This window comes from Pongo abelii, chromosome 1 (genome assembly GCF_028885655.2).
Source record: "Pongo abelii isolate AG06213 chromosome 1, NHGRI_mPonAbe1-v2.0_pri, whole genome shotgun sequence".
NCBI classification, from domain to species: Eukaryota; Metazoa; Chordata; class Mammalia; order Primates; family Hominidae; genus Pongo; species Pongo abelii.
Window position 1 is genome coordinate 80,692,196 of NC_071985.2, and position 22,438 is coordinate 80,714,633.

The 22,438-nt window shown below is 37.0% G+C and overlaps 1 protein-coding gene across 1 annotated transcript in view; it reads left to right on the forward strand.

Moving 5' to 3' along the window:
• Positions 1–1,349: 1,349 nt before the first annotated feature.
• The window catches only part of CCDC181 (coiled-coil domain containing 181), a gene marked incomplete at its 5' end in the record, with an annotated part of 32,588 nt that continues 11,499 nt past the window's right edge, over positions 1,350–22,438 (forward strand). Inside the window, 4 exon segments of the mRNA NM_001134215.1 lie at positions 1,350–1,588; positions 3,876–3,995; positions 6,463–7,413; positions 9,618–9,764. Of these exon segments, the coding sequence (NP_001127687.1) occupies positions 3,879–3,995; positions 6,463–7,413; positions 9,618–9,764 (1,215 nt within the window).

Here is a 22,438-nt window from a genome sequence, read left to right on the forward strand (position 1 = left end):
GCGTGGTGGCATGCCTGTAGTTTCAGCTACTCTGGGGGCTAAGGCACAAGAATCGCTTGAACCTGGGAGATGGAGGTTGAAGTGAGCCCAGATCATGCCACTTCACTCCAGCCTGGGTGACAGAGCAAGACTCTGTCTCAAAAACAAAACAAACAAACAAACAAAAAAACTCTACATATTGGGTACAGTGTACACTGCTCAGGTGATGGGTGCACCAAAATCTCAGAAATCACCACTAAAGAACTTATCCATGTAACCAAACACCACCTGTTCCCCCAAAACCTACTGAAACTTAAAAAAAAAAGCTGCTATCACCCATTATTTGAAAAATACAAACTTAGGGGGATGGTCAGAGGAAAAAACTATTAACCTAGGAGTTCTGAAACCTAGGGTCTACTTCCAGCTTTGGTAAGTAACTCTACAACTCTACATCCGTTAAAGGAGATTTGACTAAAATTCCTTCAACCTTTAGCAGTGAATAACCTTTTTTGGGGGCGTCTTTTTTCAAGTGCTGAAGCAGTAGCAACACTAGGTCATTAAAACTACACCACATCTAGGAAGTGCACTCAATATTACAATTCATTTTAACCTTCCATTTTAAAAAACCTTAAGTCTATAACTTGAAGAATATCTAAAAATTTAATTTTACATTGCCTCTCTTGGAGAAAAGGTACTCTCCATCATATCAAGTGATAGAAATCCTAATAATAAACAATTTAAAAATAATCCGAACACACTGGATTGTACCGAGGAAATATTTTTACTTCTCCCAGTTCTTATTTATTTCTGGCTGGGAATGGATAGTTGTTAAAATCTTCTCAACTTTCACCACAATCTAAATTCATCTTGCTTTGCCTTTATACATAAAGATAAGCAGAATTTGAGAAAATTGTAGTTGACCATTTTGACATGCCTCAAAGCTGGAGCAAAAATCCTGTTTTCTTTGGCAACTCTCTTGGGTAAAGTTTGGGTTTTGATTAGGAAAAAAAGAAGCTGAGGGTCAAAAATATGATAACTAATTAGCAATTTGCTTATCTACTAATGAAAACTAAAAACTACTTTTTTACGTTAACTACGAAGCACATAACATAGAGAAATATAGTTTTAGAAGTTGTCCTAAGAAATTCTAAATCTGACGAGAGACAGCTACAAGAGGGAAATTTCACAACCAACACAGCGGCACTTTGCGAGTCTCTGATAACGTTAGTGATGGCGTGGATTCCTCAGTCGTCCCCTTAGAAACCTCAGCTTCACTGTACCCTTTGCAAGCACCGGTATGGGTGCCGGGAGGGGTCGGTGTTCTGAGGATATCGCGTGCGCCTGCGCGGGTTTTTGTCGCTCTCGTAGTTAGAGAGGCCCGGATGGAGGACGCAGAGGCACGCTGTTGCCATGGCAGTGTGGTCCTGGCTGCCGCGGAGGCAGGTGCCGGGGTCTTCTTTGCCTCGATGTGAAGAGCTTAGAAAGAGGAGGAGAGAAGAACTCCCCCAGCCATCTCTGTGATCCCAGCCGCCGCATTTTACACAGGCAGGAGGGATATAGAGGGAGAGAAGGGAAGGACGATGCGGAGATATTAATGGTGGGATAGAAGGTAAAGGTATAAACGTCTGGTATAGCTGGGAGGGAAGGTAGGTAGTGAGGAAAGAAGCTTTCTGGTGGCGCCTTATCCTCTGGAGTCCGAGGTCCACCAAGTCCGGCACTGGTGGGGAAGTCTGGTAACACCTTGCTTCACTATGTATGAAGGAAACTCGTCTGAGCGTAGCTTAGACTAAGTTTTTGTCATATTCTTTCCCCTCTCAAAGTTATTGAACGTGGAAAGTAATAATTTTGTCCCTGGGAGAAAAAGTCACTCCCGAAATTGTAGCTTCCATGAGGCAATGGTATTCATTTCGTTGGTGGTACCTTGGGATCCTGAATACAGATTTAAATTATCACCTAAAGTTCATAAAATATTTATCATCATACTTTGTGACAGTTTATGATTTTTTAAAAACTTACTTATAGGATCACAGTCTTGGCAGGATACACAGGAATAATGGGCCAGATGGTTTCATGATGTATGGATTAGTTTTTGCTTAAGTACTTTATATTAAAAGGCATTCTCTTTGACATGCTTTCAGTTCTTAGATTTTTAAGCAAGCATATGTTTAAAACGCTGTAAGACGGGACTCAATTATTTAAACTATTTTTGAATATCCTGAATTTTGGAAGAAAGTTATCAAAATTATGTATACATATGGACTTGGTTTAAGACTCCTACTGAAAGATCGGCAGTTAACCTATCCACATGGGATTTACCAGACACTCAGGGAGGAAGGAATTGATTTCCGTCTCTTACTACAGTTCCCTACTAAGAGGGTAGAGCTGGTCTAAGCCACTTACCTAGATTTTTACTGATGATAAATGTTGAAATTTAAATGTGTGAAACTCACAAGCATAAAGTAGGAAGTGTTAAGTGATTTTGTTTGTGTAAGATGTATTTTTGTTCTAGCTTGTTGATTGTGTACCATATGGACAGTACCCTGGAGATGAAGATTAAAAGAATTGAAGGGGTTGAATATCCTGTGACGCATTTGAAAAAAGCTTAAGGGATTTGATAACCAGAGTTTTTAATTTATGTTCTTTGTTTACTTGAGAACCAGTCATGAGGGTTTTTTTTTTTAAGTTACAGGAAAAGAATTGCACTTCAGATTTGATGCGACTTAATTTACTTCTCAGAGTTACCTTAACTATGGCTTTTTTTTCCTTTGAATTATGGCATAATAGTATGACTTAAAGACCCCTAACCTGTTAAATTTTTAATTACTGTGTTTTTAATTTATTATACAGATCTTATGTTTTCATTTTAAATTTTAGTTTTCATGTGGGTGGTATTCTCTGTAAACAATAAAACGTATCTACTAAAGTCTTCAGGCAACCATTTATTTATAAGTTCAGAACTATGTTTATCATAAAATAAGGGAAAGCACTGAAGAGTTCCAAAGAAATATTCTTATAATGTTTATGTAACTCAAACATCTTAAAATAATAAATTTCAAGATCCCTGCTCTGAAAAAAAAACTGGTTATTCCAAGGCATTGTGACTGTGAAAAGTACTATTTTTACTGTAAGTATTTTGGATTACAGTGAGTTTTATTCTGTATCATTCATGGTGCCCTTGCTTTTAATTCGTAGGTAGTTAGACATAATAACTTTAGCAATTTAGCTTGTCTTGCAGTTAGGAAGAGAAACTCACCCTGAAGTGTTGATTTGGTTTCTCCAGATTGCTTCAAAATTTGCGCTCAACCTGATTTAGAAATTATTGAAGGGCTTACTTTTGAGTCCTTTAGCAAATCTATTTTGTATTTTTAGTTTAAAAGAAATAAATATCTGGAAGGAATTATAGTCCAATGAATAGTTTAGAAAAAAATAATGATTATCCAGTTGAACAATTAACAGTTATTTTTGAATAATAATTAAGTTGAATAACAGTTATTATTCAGTAACAACTTAGTCTGGCCAAAGGTTTGGGGAGAACAAAGCGAAGCTAATGGCTAAAATAGCTTCTGGATTATTTATTAATTCAGCGTACCTAAAGTGTACCGAAAATTAACTTTATCTTGAGAGGGAAAAGGAACCAACATCAATAACTATTTGGGGAATTGGGGGAAAGTGGGAGAGTTCTTAGGAATGTTTACCTATGGAAATGTCTTGCCATTGCAGATCTCTCTTTTATGGTGTATTCAAGTGCATGTTCATTTTGAACATTCCATTTTGTGTTTCTCTGTGTTAATTAGCTTACCTACAGCATTAATCTCCATACTCCATTCCTCCTCTAGAGCAGGCATAACATATACCTTATCTTTTAAAATCTTATAGCATATTTCCTTCACAAACAGAAAATGAATGAAAATAAAGATACTGATTCAAAGAAAAGTGAAGAATATGAAGATGACTTTGAAAAGGACCTGGAGTGGTTAATTAATGAAAATGAAAAAAGTGATGCCAGCATAATAGAGGTATATATTGCCAACAGCATTCATAATAATTATATTACAAAGTGCTTTGCAATTCTTTAAGGTTTTCACATTATTATCTCATCTAAACATCACAAAATTTCTTTGATCTACATTGGGCAAATTACTATTATCCTCATCTTAAAGATAAGAAAAATGAGGCATAGATTGCTTAAATGTTGTATCCTAAGGCATAGGGCAGGTTAGTGAGAGAACAGTTATTACACTAGCATTTAATAAGCTAAAATGACCATTATAAAATTATAATTTAAATAATATAAATAAATAGTAAAATCATGATTTATTGCATCGAAAGTAAAAAATACAGTTAATTCCTACTTTCTGTGAACTTGGGTAAAATCATGGGGTTATGCTATTAAAATAAATGAAAAATAAAGCAAATCCTCTAAACACATGACCTTTTAGCTAATATTTAAAACTTTAAGACTGAATTAGCTCTTCTTGGCAATGAATATAGAGAACAAAGTAAAGGGTCAAAGTCTGAGTCACAGGAATACTCCTAGGAGAAGTGGATGCATTAAGCATGGTCATATACTATTTATCAGAGATGAAGAAAGGAACTCCAGGAAAATTAACCAGTTCCTGCATCAAGGTAGGTTATTTCTCTCTCTCTTTACATGTGTATAATGTGTATATGTATTTCTGTAAAACATATATATGTATATATGCATATGTATGTGTGTATATATATGTATATACATAAGTTAGTGTCAATAAGTAGGAAAAGGAATAACACTGGGAAAATAGGTGACATCAGAGGGATAATGATCAGAGTTATGGCAGAAGCCAGTTTTAAAGGTGTTAAGGAAAAGACTATGAGGAAATGCAGGTTTTATATTACAGATCTCTTAGTTCCATTTTGCTTTCTTATATAATGGAAAAGACAAATGGGATACACAATATTTGAAGATGGAAACAGAGTCAAAAGTGAAGATTTTTCTAAGATGGCTTTTAAATGGGAGTTTTATGCATCCTAACAGAAAAATAAGCAGAATGAATAGAGGCAGATACCCAGAGTGGTAAGGTTGAACCAATTTCTCAAGACTGGAAGGGTGTGAGATCCAAAGCACAGTGTGATAGAATTAGAGAGGTAATAGGGATGATTTATTGTTTCATTTTCTAATTCAACAAGTATTAATGATCACCTATCATATCAGAGGCTGTTCTAGGTGCTAGGGATATATATAGCAGGGATAAAATAAAAGTGCCGTTATGAATCTTACACATTCCAGTGGATGATTATAATAACCTCTTTTGAGGCTTTTGAGAAAAGGGGATGACTGAGCTAGAGGCACATAAGAGGGTCGGGGGAAGATTTTTTTGTAAAATGTGGGTTTTCAAAAGACAAGAAAAGCTAAAGGAGAGTTCAGAAACAGAGACTATAAGAATGAACCAGAGATCTGCCATCCTCATGATATTGGAAAAATAAAAAAGAATCAACTAGAGAAACAAATAAGGCTAAAATGAACACTTGTGATACAGAGATCTTTGTTAAATCATAGTTATTTGGCAGTCATTTAAATGGGCCAGGTTTATTTGCTTATTAGACATCTGACTATCAGACAAGATGACCTTCACTATCACACAGGATGACCTATGAGCAAATGAAGGAGGAAAGTGATTTTAAGGGGTTGAAGAGAGAAGCATGTAGTAGCTCCCATAGAACTGCTTTAGGAGGGAGAGAACTTTGACAAAGAGAAAAATATATATATATATAATATTTATATACATTTATATATCTTTTTTAATATATATATAAGCTTTTAGTTAGATACAGCAGAAGTGGAGTGGAGTTTTGTGCTGCACTGATACTGGTTTATGGTTCATGTGGAATTAATTTTTTTTAATGTAAGGCCAAGTTATCTGATGGTGATTAGCATGGATTTCTGAAATCTCTGAGTATAGTTGAAGAAGGGAAATCTGATCTAGAGGTAAAAATTGACCTGGAATTTAGATTATAGTGATAATAATAGTCTGAAAAGATTAAAAGAACCTCAAGTGATTAGGACTTGACCAAATAATTCGCCCTTGCAATGGTCTGGGGAGAAAGATGTTTGATTGAGGAATGCAAATATTACAAGGAGGAAACATTTTTGAAAATTGTTTTTCTGAAAATGTAAAGAGAGGAAAATTTTATAGGGGAAGGAATATTAATATTGTTATTTGTAGTTACATTTTGATACATTAGCATAAAAATGTTTAAAAATCAATGTAGCACTTAGCTACATCAAATTCAAATTTAAAGTTGAATTTTTCCTGCATTGCTGTCACATTATTTCCCTTGGATACTCATAAGTATGAATTAGAATGTTATGAGCAAATTATGAGCAATAAACACTTAAATTTTCCCATTCATAAAATAAATTATATGAACAGGAAAAATCCCATTTTGTATGTCTACTTATAAATGAAGAATCTCAATTTTGACTGAAAAATATCTTGTTTTTAGATGGCTTGTGAGAAGGAAGAGAATATTAACCAAGACTTAAAAGAGAATGAGACAGTAATAGAGCACACCAAACAGCATTCTGATCCTGACAAGTCTTTGCAGGATGAGGTCTCACCAAGAAAAAATGACATCATTTCTGTACCAGGTATTCAACCTTTGGATCCCATATCAGATTCAGATAGTGAAAACTCTTTCCAGGAATCCAGACTAGAAAGCCAGAAAGACTTGGAGGAGGAAGAGGATGAGGAAGTAAGGAGATATATTATGGAGAAAATTGTACAAGCTAACAAGCTTCTACAGAATCAAGAACCGGTGAATGATAAAAGGGAGCGAAAACTTAAGTTCAAGGACAAGTTAGTGGATTTGGAAGTTCCTCCACTAGAAGACACTACTACTTCTAAAAATTATTTTGAAAACGAAAGGAATATGTTTGGGAAACTGTCACAGTTATGTATTTCCAATGATTTTGGACAAGAAAATGTGCTCCTGTCACTTACTAATGTAAGCTGTGAAGAAAACAAGGATAGGACAATACTGGTAGAGAGAGATGGAAAATTTGAACTTCTGAATTTACAAGACATTGCCAGTCAGGGGTTTTTGCCTCCCATTAATAATGCAAATAGTACAGAAAATGACCCTCAGCAGTTGTTACCCAGATCTTCCAACTCCTCTGTCAGTGGCACCAAGAAAGAAGATTCTGCAGCAAAGATTCACGCTGTCACTCACTCATCAACAGGAAAGCCGCTGGCTTATATCCCTCAGCCACCACTCAACCGCAAGACTTGTCCAAGCTCTGCTGTCATCTCAGATCAAAGTAAAGGGAATGGGAACTCTAATCACAGGGCACAGTCTGCACATATCTCACCGGTGACTTCAACATACTGTCTTTCCCCTCGACAGAAAGAACTACAAAAACAACTAGAACAAAAGAGAGAAAAACTGAAAAGAGAGGTGAGAACCTAAGTGGGCATTATATTAAAACTAGAGTATGTTTTACTGTTTTATAAATGCAATGGGAATTAAAACAGTTGTTCAAACCATTGGAGACTTTTTTTGATTGCTTTATTTATCTATTGTTAGATTGATGAAGTGTTAAGAATGTGTATTTATGGAATGAGCACAGTGATTACTTTGGTCCTTGTAAGGATCACAAAGAATAGTAGACTGATCTGTGTTAGCGGAGATCTCAGTGATGACTTCATCTGATCCTTTCATTTTAAAGGTGAGACTCATGAGACGTTAAGTGACTGCTGAAAGTAATCTTGATATGATAGGTAAAAATAAAATGTCAGAGGGAAAAATGAAGGCATAAAGTGTAGAGGTTTAGGAGGCAACAGGAAGACTTGGACTATAATTCTTTTATTTGCATGTGTTTCATATTTTGTTCTATGCTTACAATTCTTTTATTTCCAGGATTTTAGTTTCAGATTAAGAATATAGCCTAATATTCTTAATGAAATGTCTCCAAAATGCCATATAGAATCCCAAATTAATTTTTTTGTTTTTCATATTTGTTCTTATGTGAAACTCTATGTATCTTATAATTGAAAATTCCAGGACTTAAACTGGTGACTTTTCTCAGAATTACTTATGTCAGTGCTCCAATTCTTTGTTTTACTGGAAACCTAATGGTATTAAGCTGAGCCATACAAAATGTCTAATTCTAAATACAAAGCTCAGCAGATAATACGTGAGAAGTGACCTTACAGATCATTTTGCAGATAAGAAAACCTTAGAAAGTTTAAATAACTTTACCAAGGTATATCTGTACTTGTCAGTAGCAAACTGGAATAAAAATTTCCAGTTCTCTGGCACCCTTGAGAAATGGTGTGTTATCTACTTTATACGGGAAATTATCAGGGAAATATCTGGCATTTAAATCAGGAATTGGCATTAGCAAAAAAAAAAAAAAAGTGAAAAATGACTTCGTAAGAATTATAACCTCTAGCACACTCAGATAAGAACCTAAAAGGGTGCATGCTTATAGAGCTTCGTTCACTTGGTCACTAATACCTCTAATAGTCAAACTAAGTTTACTTGATTCAGGTGTAAAACAACAATTAAAAGTATAGGAATTTGGTGACAATACAAAATAATTTTTTGAGAATGACATCTATATGTTTGCTATACACAAATGTGTAGGTATGTGTGTATATTTTTACAAAAGTTATACAGGTGATTTTATATAGTTGTCACTGCCTTTTTGTTAATGAACTGATGTTAGTCTTTAACTGGTGTGAAGGATGGATAATTCTGTTTTCATTTTGATTCTCTTTTCTGAATGTCACACACTCTTTGTTCTGAAATACACTTTTGTTGTATCCTATAACTAACTTGGCTCAAGGCATGGTCTTCAAGTACTAAGGCTTTTAACATGTTTTAGTTGGTTTCAGGGGAAGGCTTTGCTTTTTTATGCCCATATTTTCTGGGTTGGGCTGCTATACTCTGTCTTTCTAACCTAAGTGCATCATTTCAGTGTTCTCTTTGGCAACTCCATTATAAGTGCTTTTGCTGATAGCTTCTGTGTAACATACCTGAATGTTCCCCTTGGAAAGATAATCATCTTTTGTCATACTGTATTCATGCAGGGCATCCAAAGTCCTTTGTGTGAAATGGAAATGTATAAATAATGTAAAATTTAATTCTTAATAAATTCATTTATATTTCCTATAATATAGGCTACTTTAGGGCTCAGGAAATAGTATATAGATATTCTTAAATATATTTTATGCTGTTTGGTAGAATTTTTCCTTTCCTGCCTCCCTTCTGTTCAATCAAAAGGAATTAGAAAGTCTTGCTATATTGTCAAAATGTAAGGAAAACACTTAGAATTCCATTATTTGAAGAAAAGTTTATTATGAACTTGTTAAATTAGCCCAGCTAATTTTTGTATTTTGGGTAGAGACGGGTTTTCACCATGTTGGCCAGTCTGGTCTCGAACTCCTGACCTCAAGTGATCTGCGTGCCTCGGCCCCCCAAAGTGCTGGGATTACAGGCATGAGCCACCGCGTCTGGCCTAGAAGGACCAATTTTCTGATGGAAAGTTTTAGGATCAGGGAGTCCTAATTTCAGATCTCAAAATATATCTCTTTACTATGATAACTCAAACAATTTTATTAATCTTCCATTAATGTCTTTTCATATTCTTTTACTAGGAAGAGCGACGAAAAATAGAAGAAGAGAAAGAAAAAAAGAGAGAGAATGACATAGTATTTAAAGCATGGTTGCAAAAGAAAAGAGAGCAGGTCTTAGAAATGAGGAGAATTCAGCGAGCAAAGGAAATTGAAGACATGAACAGTAGAGTAAGTAAAACTTCTCTGAAAAATAAGTTCATACAGATATGAAAGCTGAACTTATTTACAGAAGGGAGTCTGGATATCAGACTAACAGCCTATGGAAGAAGTAGAAAAGTTGTTCAAGAACTACCCTTGCAAAAGATGCAACATGCAGATAACTACAATTAAGTTCTAAGAGGTCTTGTGAAAATAAAATGATTCCTATTTTGTTCAGACTTTGATGGAACAGAAAACTGAAAACAATCAATTCATTTTTTCAAGGTGTAACTGTGGTATTCAAACAGGGCAAAGATGCACACACACACACCCACAAAACCCTAGAGACTGGTCTCACTTAAGACCAGACATATAGAAATATTACGTAAATCTTTAGCAAATTAAAGACACCAAATTATTTAATTTAAAAGAATTAAAAAAAACTAAAACAGAAAATCCAAGAGAAAATTTAAAAATCATCCATATCCTTACTAAAAAAGGATATATATGTAAAGCTGAAAGTATAATAATAATAAAATTAAAAAAAAAAGAAAAAAAGAAAATTCAACCCTAAGCTCTTCCAGGCTCATCTCTAGTGATGACCACTTTTAACAGCATGGTACAAATCCTTTTATATCTTCTTTATATTTATATATTTATATGTCAAAAGTTTTATTCAGTTTTTTTTCACTTCATCATGGAACTCTTTCTAGGCCGTTACATTTAAATCTCTCTTTTTCAAATAGCTGCGTGGTATTACAGTGTTAATTTATTAAGCCATTCTTCATTTGTAGATATTTAGGTTGGTTCCAATGTTGCGCTAGTTAACAGCGCTGTAGTGAAGAGGTACATTCTATGGGAACATCAGTAATCTATAGGAGAAGTTCTTCAGAGGCGAATTTATAATTTTTGAAGGCTTAGAGTGAAATGTTTGGTTAAAGATGCAAAAGTAACCTCCCAAAAGATAATATGAATTTATAGTCCCTCCAACAGTGTGTGAGAGTAAATGCTATACCCGTTCCTCCAACGGTGTGTGAGAGTGAATCACTAACACTGTATGTGGGTTATCATCTTATTTTTCCTTCAAATTAATAATATACATGCTTGTATATGAGCATGTTTGAGAAATAATAAGAGATAGATATAGGTCTCTACCCCTAGTTTTTGGCACACAGCTCCTAAAACCTTTTTAATTTCTTGAGTGATAGGGGTTCTACATGTATCTCTTGTTCTAATAACTGAGCTTTTATCCTGGCTTCTGACAAAGAGCTGCTAATTCCTTGGAACTTCTTAGGTGATAGGACTCTCTTTGTTCTAATAAGATGACTCTTGGTGGGCTCCTGGATAGGGGCTGGCTTCCAGAAAGACTAAGCCATGATTAGAAGCTCGGAACTTTCAGTTCTAACTCCTTTCTTCTAGGAAGGGGGAAAGGGCTACAGATTGAGTTAATAATCTCAATAACTATGTGATGAAGCCTTTATAAAAATCCCCAAGCTGCAGGGTTCAGAGAGCTTCTAGGGTATGGGAAATGTGCTGGGAGGGTGGCGTGCCCCCAAGACGGCATGGAGGCTTCACACCCCTTCCTGAATACTTTGCCTTGTGTAGCTCTTCATTTGTGTCTTTTATTATATTCTTTATTAATAAACTTGTAAATGTGTTTCCCCGAGTTATGTGTGTTGCTCTAGCAAATTAATCAAACCTGAGGAGAGGGTCATGTTCCCACCACTCCCCACCCTGGCAATATATAGCTGGTCAGACAGAAGCGCTGGTCACAATCTAGGCTTTTGATTGATATCCGAAGTGGAGGCAATCTTGAGGGATTGAGCCCTTAACCCATGGGATCTGATGCTAACTCCAGGGATATATTATCAGAATTGGATTAAATTATAGGATACCCAGCTGGTGTTAAATTTGTCAGTGTGGGAAGTGGCAACCCTCCCCCATTTTGGTAACCAGAGGTGAAGTATTCTGTGTTGAGTGTGAATGAGAAGGAAAAACAATTGGTTTTTCTATTTATATAGCGTGTGTATTCTTCTGTGAATTTCCTGTTCATAATCTTTTTCCTTTTTTAGTTTGGTTTTTATTATCGAAGTGGTATATGAAAGATTTTGATTGTTTGTCTATTATATATGTTATATATTTTCCTAGTCTGACAATATATTTTTTGTTACAGTGTTTATTATGCCATTTGTGGAAGTTTTTAGCTTTTTAAAATCTTGGGATGGGCAGTACTTTCACAGGCAAGGCAGAAAAAACATAAACTAAAAGAGAAAATATGGAGAAATTTGACTGGTACCATATAGTAAAATAATAATATACTGAGTAAGATTTAGGAAGGAAATTATGGATCAGTAATAACAGATCTACTAATATCATTCATCACATCAAGAAGTAGATAAAAGAATATTATCTTGAAAGATATAGCAAAGGTATAATTTCTTTTTAAAAATTCCTAATAAAATGAGGATTATAAACACTATAATGGAGAAATACTCTAGGCATACCTGTTATAATCAGAAACGTGTAAGGTGTTCTATATTAAATAACTGTATTCTGGTGTTTCAATCCAATTCATTAAGAAAAGGAAACGAGGTAAAAATAATAGGAGTGACGGGGCCAAGATGGCTGACTAGAAGCAGTGGGGCTCGGAGGCTCCCATCGGAAAAAAAACGTAATAAACGTGTGAATCCTTCGCTGGCAACCAAGGTATCCAAGTTCTGTCATCAAACTTGACTAGAAGGCTGATGTGACCCATGGACAGAAGGAAGAGCAGTGTAGTGCGTGGCCCACCTGAGAGCTACACGGGAAAGGAGAACCCCCTACCCCCAGCAAAGGGAGGCAGTGAATGAGCACGCTACCCAGAAGGGGAAACTGCTTTTTCCACAGAACTGTGCAACCCATGGATCAGAAGATCCCACTAGAAAATCCAGGCCACTGGGGCTTAGCGTCCCAACCCTAGAACACGATTCTTACAGCTTCTTGGCTGGAATCTAGTTAAGCCTACTGAACTCCTCGTGGGAGGGGTGACCAATTTAAATTGTTGAGTTTCAGGTACGCACAAAATACCCAGGTGAAGATATTGAAGATTAGTTGGAGAAATTTATCCAGTTTTCAGGAGAAAAGTTGGGACTGGGGATAGGAAATTAGCGATTTCAGCTCTGGAGTAGCTTGTGCGATGAGGATATGGCCATAGAAATACGTGGCAAGTGTACTGGAGAAAGATGTAGAAGATGAGAGAATCAAAGGTCTTTGGGGGTGGATGTTCAATGGCTCTTCTATGTAGTTATAAATATACCTTGGGACTGGGATGGAGCGGAATATTGAGTCAGGAGTGAACAGAGGTGATTACATAACTATCTTTAATAGAGCCAAATGATACAAATATCAATGGAAAATGGGTTATTCTCAGGAAAACAGAAATACAATTCAGAAGACATATGGGGGAATGAAGAGAATATTAATTTATTTGTCTGACCACCGAAGTACTTGAAGTATGGCAGAAAATGCAGCCTTTGTTTCAGAGAAGATGTGGCTTAGGGGAGAATCAGAATTTGCATAAGATAGGAAATTTAGGGCCAGATCCCTTTCAGTGACTTGGGAGGATGGATGTTATTTGGGAGTTTTTATATCATTGAATAGGAATTACAGAGAACTAACAAGGGTTATGAAGGACAGGAGGAATTTGGGATTGGGTGAAGAAGCAGCACAGCATATTGCTGTAGTGATTAAAGGTATAGAAGACAAGAGGAGTTTATGTTTTAGTCAGTGACCACGGAAAACACAGCTATGGCCATACTGCTGATAGCTTCTTGGACGATGATGGGCCTTCAGGCTTCATGGCATTCCGAGTTATTATAATTTTTTAAATGGGGTATTTGCAAAAATAAATGTACAGTATGTTCTATCATGCAATATTTGGACATAATTGTGCTATATTTGTACATAATAAATAGTAATCTTGGATTGTATTCTCAGAAAACATGAGTCATATTGAACATAATTTATTTCAAAAAATTTTATGTAGAAGACATCATGGTTATATATTTCCCTTTGAATATTTATTTTGAATATGTAGTTTTTTTTGCTACATTTCAAGTCTGTCTCAAAAATATATTTTAATGAGAAATAGTATCACAAACTAATAGTATTCTGAAGTATTTTTATGAACTTTGTCTCTACTGAAGCCGAAATGTAGCGCAATTTGGTAGTTGATTAATTTGGCTTATTAATACATTGCTATAATAAGTGCATTATGTTGATTATTTCTGTGGGACATTGTGTATAATGTGAGTCATAGTTTCCAGAAAATATCTTTAGCATTTATAGATTGTGGAATGACCTTTTTTTTTTACATTAGATGAATAAAAGATCTTAGGTGATGTAATTTTTATTGCCATTTTTAGGAAAAATAGCTAAAAATGTCTTTCCATCATTGTTTTGAAATTTGCGTCTCTTGCCCAGTGATATATATGTATACACACACATGAAAATGTATGTATATATATAGTCTATCTATGTTAACCGTCCATGGGTACTTGTATACCTTGTGTATTCTGCATTGGATGTAGTGTTGTATTAATGTCAGTATAGTCTAGTTGGTTGATAGTGTTGTTAAGATCTTCTGCATGCTTATTGTCTTCCCCCATTTTTCCTATGAATTACTGAGAAAATAGTGTTAATAATTTCATCTATCATTGTGCCCTTGCCTATTTCTCCTTTGGTTCTGTTGAGTTTTGCTTCATGTATTTTAAAGTGTTGTGGGTATACATTTAGGACTTTATGTCTTCCTGATAATGACCTTTTCCCATTATGAAATGTCCCTCATATCCTGAAGTCTGTTTTGTCTGAGGTTAGTGTAGCCACATCAGTGTTCTTATGCTTACCATTTGCATGGTATAACTTTTTTCATATTTTACTTTCAGTGTATCTGTGGCTTTATATTTAAAGTGGCTTGTGCAGACGTTATATATTTGAATCTTCCAGTCCAGCAGTCCACTCCTTTTACTTAGTATTCACTTGTATTTAATTATTTTTTTTAAATTATACTTTAAGTTCTGGGATACGTGTGCAGAAAGTGCAGGTTTGTTACATAGGTAGACATGTGCCATGGTGATTTGCTGTACCCATCAACCCGTCATCTACATTAGGTATTTCTCCTAATGCTATCCCTCCACTAGCCCCCCAGCCCCCGACAGGCCCCAGTGTGTGATGTTCCCCTCCCTGTGTCCATGTGTTCTCATTGTTCAACTTCCACTTATGAGTGAGAACATGCAGTGTTTGGTTTTCTATTACTGTGTTAGTTTGTTGAGAATGATGGCTTCCAGCTTCATCGATGTGCCTGCAAAGGACATGAACTCATCCTTTTTTATAGCTGCATACTATTCCATGGTATATAACTGCCACATTTTATTTCTCCAGTCTATCATTTATGGGCATTTGGGTTGGTTCCAAGTCTTTGTTATTGTGAATAGTGCCTCAATAAACATACATGTGCATGTGTCTTTATAGTAGAATAATTCATAATCCTTTGGGTGTATACCCAGTAATGGGATTGCTGGGTCAAATGGTATTTCTGGTTCTAGAGCCTTGAGGAATCACCACACTGTCTTCCACAGTGGTTGAACTAATTTACACTCCCACCAACACTGTAAAAGAATTCCTATTTCTCCACATCCTCTCCAGCATCTATTGTTTCCTGACTTTTTAATGATTGCCATTCTAACTGGCGTGAGATGGTATCTCATTGTGGTTTTGATTTGCATTTCTCTAATACCAATGATGATGAGCTTTCTTTCATATGTCTATTGGCTGCATAAATGTCTTCTTAGAGAATTGTCTGTTCATATCCTTTGCCCACTTTTTGATGGGGTCGTTTGTTTTTTTCTTGTAAATTTAAGTTCCTCGTAGATTCTGGATATTAGCTCTTTGTCTAGTGGATAGACAGCAAAAATTTTCTCCCATTCTGTAGGTTGCCTGTTCACTCTGATGATAGTTTCTTTTGCTGTGCAGAAGCTCTTTAGTTTAATTAGATCCCATTTGTCAATTTTGCCATTGCTGTTGGTGTTTTAGTCATAAAGTCTTTGCCCATGCCTGTGTCCTGAATGGTATTGCCTAGGTTTTCTTCTAGGGTTTTTATGGTTTTAGGTCTTATGTTTAAGTCTTTAATCCATCTTGAGTTAATTTTTGTATAAGGTGTAAGGAAGGGGTACAGTTTCAGTTTTCTGCATATGGCTAGCCAGTTTTCCCAGCACCATTTATTAAATAGGGAATCCTTTCCCCATTTCTTGTTTTTGTCAGGTTTGTCGAAGATCAGGTGGTTGTAGATGTGTGGCATTATTTCTGAGTGCTCTGTTCTGTTCCACTGGTCTATATATCTGTTTTGGTACCAGTACCATGCTGTTTGGGTTACTGTATCCTTGTAGTATAGTTTGAAGTCAGGTCCATGATGCCTCCAGCTTTGTTCTTTTTGCTTTGGATTATCTTGGCTATGCAGGCTCTTTTTTTGTCCATATGAACTCTAAAGACGTTTTTTTCTAATTCTGTGAAGAACGTCAATGGTAGCTTGATGGGGATAGCATTGAATCAGTAAATTACATTGGGCAGTATGGCCATTTTCCTAATATTGATTCTTCCTGTCCATGAGCATGGAATGTTTTTCCGTTTGTTTGTGTCATCTCTTATTTCCTTGAGCGGTGGTTTGTAATTCTCCTTGAAGAGGTCCTTCACATCCCTTGTAAATTGTATTGCTAGGTATTTTATTCTCTTTGTAGCAATGTGAATGGGAATTCACTCATGATTTGGCTCTCTGTTTGTACTACTGCTATATAGTAATGCTTGTTATTTTTGCACATTGATTTTGTATCCTGAGACTTTGCTGAAGTTGCTTATCAGCTTAAGGAGATTTTGGGCTAAGATGATGGGGTTTTCTAAACATACAGTAATATCATCTGCAAACAATCAATTTGACTTCCTCTCTTCCTATTTGAATACCCTGTATTTCTTTCTCTTGCCTGATTGCCCTGGCCAGAACTTCCAATACTATGTTGAATAGGAGTGGTGAGAGGAGGGCATCCTTGTCTTGTGCCAGTTATCAAAGGGAATGCTTCCAGCTTTTGCCCATTCAGTATGATATTGGCTATAGATTTGTCATAAATAGCTCTTATTATTTTGAGATACGTGCCATCAATACCTAGTTTATTTAGAGTTGTTAGCATGAAGTGCTGTTGAATTTTATCGAAGGCCTTTTCTGCAACTATTGAGATAATCGTGTGGTTTTTGTCATTGTTTCTGTTTATATGATGGATTATGTTTATCGATTTGCATATGTTGAACCAGCCTTGCATCCCAGGGATGAAGCCGACTTGATGTTGAACTTTTTCATGTGCTGCTGGATTCAGTTTGCTGGTATTTTATTGTGAATTTTCACATCGATGTTCATCAGGGATATTGGCTTGAAATTTTCTTTTCTTGTGTCTCTGCCAGGGTTTGGTATCAGGATGATGCTGGCCTCATAAAATAAGTTAGGTAGGAGTCCCTCTTTTTCTGTTGTTTGGAATAGTTTCAGAAGTAATGATACTGGCTCCTCTTTGTACTGCTGATAGAATTCAGCTGTGAATCTGTCTGGTCCTCGGCTTTTTTTGGATGGTAGGCTATTAATTACTGCCTCAATTTCAGAACTTGTTATTGGTCTATACAGGGATTTGACTTATTTCTGGTTTAGTCTTGGGAGGATGTATGTGTCCAGGAATTTATCCATTTCTTCTAGACTTTCTAGTTTATTTGCATAGAGGTGTTTATAGTATTATATGGTGGTAGTTTGTATTTCTGTGGGATCAGTGGTGATATCCCCTTTATCATTTTTTTATTGTGTCTATTTGATTCTTCTCTCTTTTCTTCTTTATTAGTCTGGATAGCGGTCTATGTATTTTGTTAATCTTTTCAGAAAACCAGCTCCTGGATTAATTGATTTTTTGAAGCGGTTTTCATTTGTCTATCTCCTTCATTTCTGCTCTGATCTTAGTTATTTCTTGCTTTCTGCTAGCTTTTGAATGTGTTTGCTCTAGCTTCTGTAGTTCTTTTAATTGTGATGTTAAAATGTTGATTTTAGATGTTTCCTGCTTTCTCCTGTGGGCATTTAGTGCTATAAATTTCCCTTTAAACACTGCTTTAGCTGTGTCCCATAGATTCTGGTATGTTGTGTCTTTGTTCTCATGGGTTTCAAAGAACTTATTTATTTCTCCCTTAATTTCGTTATTTACCCAGTAGTCATTCAGGAGCAGGTTGTTCAGTTTCCATGTAGTTGTGTGGTTTTGAGTGAGTTTCTTAATCCTGAGTTCTAATTTGATTGCACTGTGGTCTTAGAGACTGTTTGTTATGATTTGCATTCTTTTGCATTTGCTGAGGAGTGTTTTACTTCCAATATATGGTCAATTTTAGAATAAGTGCAATGTGATGCTGAGAAGAACGTATATTCTGTTGATTTAAGGTGGAGAGTTCTATGGATGTCTATTAGGTCTGCTTGGTCCAGAGCTGAGTTCAAGTCCTTAATATCCTTGTTAATTTTCTGTCTTGTTGATCTGTCTAATATTGACAGCAGGGTGTTAAAGTCTCCCACTATTATTGTGTGGGAGTCTAAGTCTCTTTGTAGGTCTCTGAGGGCTTGCTTTATGCATCTGGGTGCTCCTGTATTGGGTGCATATATATTTAGGATAGTTAGCTCTTCTTGTTGCATTGATCCCTTTACCATTATGTAATGCCCTTCTTTGTCTGTTTTGATCTTTGTTGGTTTAAAGTCTGTTTTATCAGAGACTAGTATTGCAACCCCTGCTTTTTTTTTTTTTTTTTTTGCTTTCCATTTGCTTGTTAAATATTCCTGCATCCCTTTATTTTGAGCCTATGTGTGTCTCTGCACATGAGATGTGTCTCCTGAATACAGCACACCTATGGGTCTTGACTCTATCCGATTTGCCAGTCTGTGTCTCTTAAATGGGGCATTTACCCCATTTACACTAAAGGTCAATATTGTTATGTGTGAATTTCATCCTGTCATTATGACACTAGCTGGTTATTTTGCCTGTTAGTTGATGCAGTTTCTTCATAGTGTCAGTGGTCTTTACAATTGGCATGTTTCTGCAGTGGTTGGTACCTGTTTTTCCTTTACATATTTAGTCCTTCCTTCAGGAGCTCTTGCAGGGCAGGCCTGGTGGTGACAAAATCCCTCAGCATTTGCTTGTCTGTAAAGAATTTTATTTCTCCTTCGCTTATGAAGCTTAGTTTGGCTGGATATGAAATTCTGGGTTGAAAATTCTTTAAGAATGTTGAATATTGGCCCCCCACTCTCTTCTGGCTTGTAGGGTTTCTGTAGAGAGATCTGCTGTTAGTCTGATGAGCTTCCCTTTGTAAGTAACCCGACCTTTCTCTCTGGCTGCCCTTAACATTTTTTTCTTCATTTCAAACTTGGTGAATCTGGTGATTATGTGTCTTGGTGTTGTTCTTCTTGAGGAGTATCTTTGTGGTGTTCTCTGTATTTCCTGAATTTGAATGTTTACCTGTCTTGGTAGGTTGGGGAAGTTCTCCTGGGTAATATCCTGAAGAGTGTTTTCCAACTTGGTTCCATTCTCTCTGTCACTTTCAGGTACACCAATCAAATGTAGGTTTGGTCTTTTCACATAGTTCCATGTTTCTTGGAGGCCAAGTTTGTTCCTTTTCATTCTTTTTTCTCTGATCTTGTCTTCACACTTTATTTCATTATGTTGATCTTCAGTCTCTGATATCATTTCTTCCGCTTCATCGATTTGGCTATTGATAGTTGTGTATGTTTCACGAAGTTCTCGTGCTGTGTTTTTCAGCTCCATCAGGTCATTTATGTTCTTCTCTAAACTGGTTATTCTAGTTAGCAACTCGTCTAACCTTTTTTGAAGGTTCTTAGCTTCCTTGCATTGTGTTAGAACATGCTCCTTTAGCTCAGAGGAGTTTGTTATTACCCACCTTCTGAAGCCTACTTCCGTCAATTCATCAAATTCATTCTCTGTCCGTTTTTGTTCCCTTGCTGGTGAGGAGTTGTGATCCTTTGGAGGAGAAGAGGCATTCTGGTTTTTGGAATTTTCAGCCTTTTTGCGCTGGGCTTTCCTCATCTTTATGGATTTATCTACCTTTGGTCTTTGATGTTGGTGACCTTTGGATGGGGTTTTCGTGTGGATATCCTTTTTGTTGATGTTGATGCGATTCCTTTCTGTTTGTTAGTTCTCCTTCTAACAGTCAGGCCCCTCTGCTTCAACTCTGCTGGAGTTTGCTGGAGGTCCACTCCAGACCTTGTTTGCTTGGGTATCACCAGCGGAGGCTGCAGAACAGCAAAGATTGCTTCCTGTTCCTTCCTCTGGAAGCTTTGTCCCAGAGGGGCACCCGCCAGAGCTCTCCTGTGTGAGGTGTCTCTCGACCCCTGCTGGGAGGTGTCTCCCAGTCAGGAGGCACGGGGGTTAGGGACCCACTGGAGGAGGCAGTCTGTCCCTTAGCAGAGCTCAAGCGCTGTGCTGGGAAATCTGCTGCTCTCTTCAGAGCTGGCAGGCAGGGACATTTAAGTCTGCTGAAGCTGCGCCCGCAGCCACCCCTTCCCCCAGGTGCTCTGTCCCAGGGTGATGGGAGTTTTATCTATAAGCCCCTGACTGGGGCTGCTGCCTTTCTTTTAGAGATGCCCTGCCCAGAGAGGAGTAATCTAGAGAGACAGTCTGGCTTTGCCGAGCTGTGGTGGGCTCTGCCCAGTTCCAACTTCTGGCTGTGAGGGGAAAACTGCCTACTCAAGCCTCAATAATGGTGGACACCCCTTCCCACGTGAAGCTTGAGCGTCCCAGGTCAACTTCAGACTGCTGTGCTGGCAGTGAGAATTTCAAGCCAGTGGATCTTAGCTTGCTGGGCTTTGTGGGGGTGAGATCTGCTGAGCTAGATCACTTGGCTCCCTGGCTTTAGCCCCCTTTCCAGGGGAGTGAATGGTTCTCTCTCACTGGCATTCCAGTATGATGAAAAACTCCTGCAGCTAGCTTGGTGTCTTCCCAAACGGCTGCCCAGTTTTGTGCTTGAAACCCAGGGCCCTGGTGATATAGGCATTCAAGGGAATCTCCTGGTCTCCTGGTTGTGAAGACCCTGGGAAAGGTGTGGTATTTGGGCCATAATGTACTGTTCCTCATAGCACAGTCCCTCACAGCTTCCCTTGGCTAGGGGAGGGAGTTCCCTGACCCCTTGAGCTTCCCAGGTGAGGTGATGCTTCACCCTGCCTTGGCTCGCCCTCTGTGGGCTGCACCCACTGTTTAACCAGTCCCAGTGAGATGAGCCGAGTACCTCAGTTAGAAATGCAGAAATCGCCTGCCTTCTGTGTTGGTCTCACTGGGAGGTGCAGATCAGAGCTGTTCCTATTTGGCCATCTTGCCAGCCACCCCTGTATTTAATTATAATTATTGATCTGATAGTTTTTAAATCTGTCATCTTGATATTTGTTATCTATTTGTTCAATTACTCATCCTTTTCTGCCTTATAATTAAGTGTTTAAAAAACAGTCCTTTTTATTTTCTTACATACTTTTTAAGTATGCCTCTGCATGCTTTTTTAAAAGCATTGCTCTGATTATAATATATATATACTGAATGTGTGGAAAATCACCAAAGAATTTTTTTTCCTTTTACTTGGTATAGAATTTGAGGCTGACAGGTATTTTTCCCCTGCAGCATTTTAAAGATGATGTTCAATTGTTTTACAATGTCCATTGTTTCTATTCAGAGGTCGGCTATCATTCTTATCATTGTTCTTGTGTATATAATAAATTTTTTTCCTCTGGCTTCTTTAAAATTTTCCTGGCTTTGGTTTTTAGAAGTGTATTACGTGTGTGATTTTCTTTGAATTTACCTAACTTGGGTTTTGCTGAGCTTCTTGGATCTTTATGTTCATGTTTTGTACCAGATTTGGGAAATTCTCAGCCACTATTTCTTCAAAGGGTTTTTTTTTTTTTTTTTTTTTCTGCCTCATCTTTTTTCTCTTCTCCTTCTGGAAATCCAATTTTACATATGTTAGAAGACTTGCTATTATCTCATGTTACTAAACTTCTGTTTACTGAAAATTTTTTTCCTTTGTTCAGTTTACATCATTTCTATTGATCCATCTTGAGGCATCAGTACTTCTGCAATGTTCATTCCATTGTTAAGCCCATTCAGGGAATTTAGGTTGTGTTTGTTGGTTTATTTTTTTTTTATTTTTTTGTGGTGTTTTTTTTTTTCTTTTTCTTTTTTATTATGCTTTAAGTTCTAGGGTACATGTGCCACAGTGTGCAGGCTTGTTACATATGTATACATGTGCCATGTTGGTGTGCTGTACCCGTAAACTCGTCCTTTACATTAGGTATATCTCCTAATGCTATCTCTCCACTCCACGACAGGCCCCGGTGTGTGATGTTCCCCACCCTGTGTCTAAGTGTTCTCATTGTTCAGTGCCCACCTGTGAGTGAGAACATGCAGTGTTTGGTTTTCTGTCCTTGCGATAGTTTGCTCAGAATGATGGTTTCCAGCTTCGTCCATGTCCCTACAAAGGACGTGAACTCATCCTTTTTTATGGCTGCATAGTATTCCATGGTGTATATGTGCCACATTTTCTTAATCCAGTCTATCATTGTTGGACATTTGGATTGGTTCCCAGTCTTTGCTATTGTGAATAGTGCTGCAATA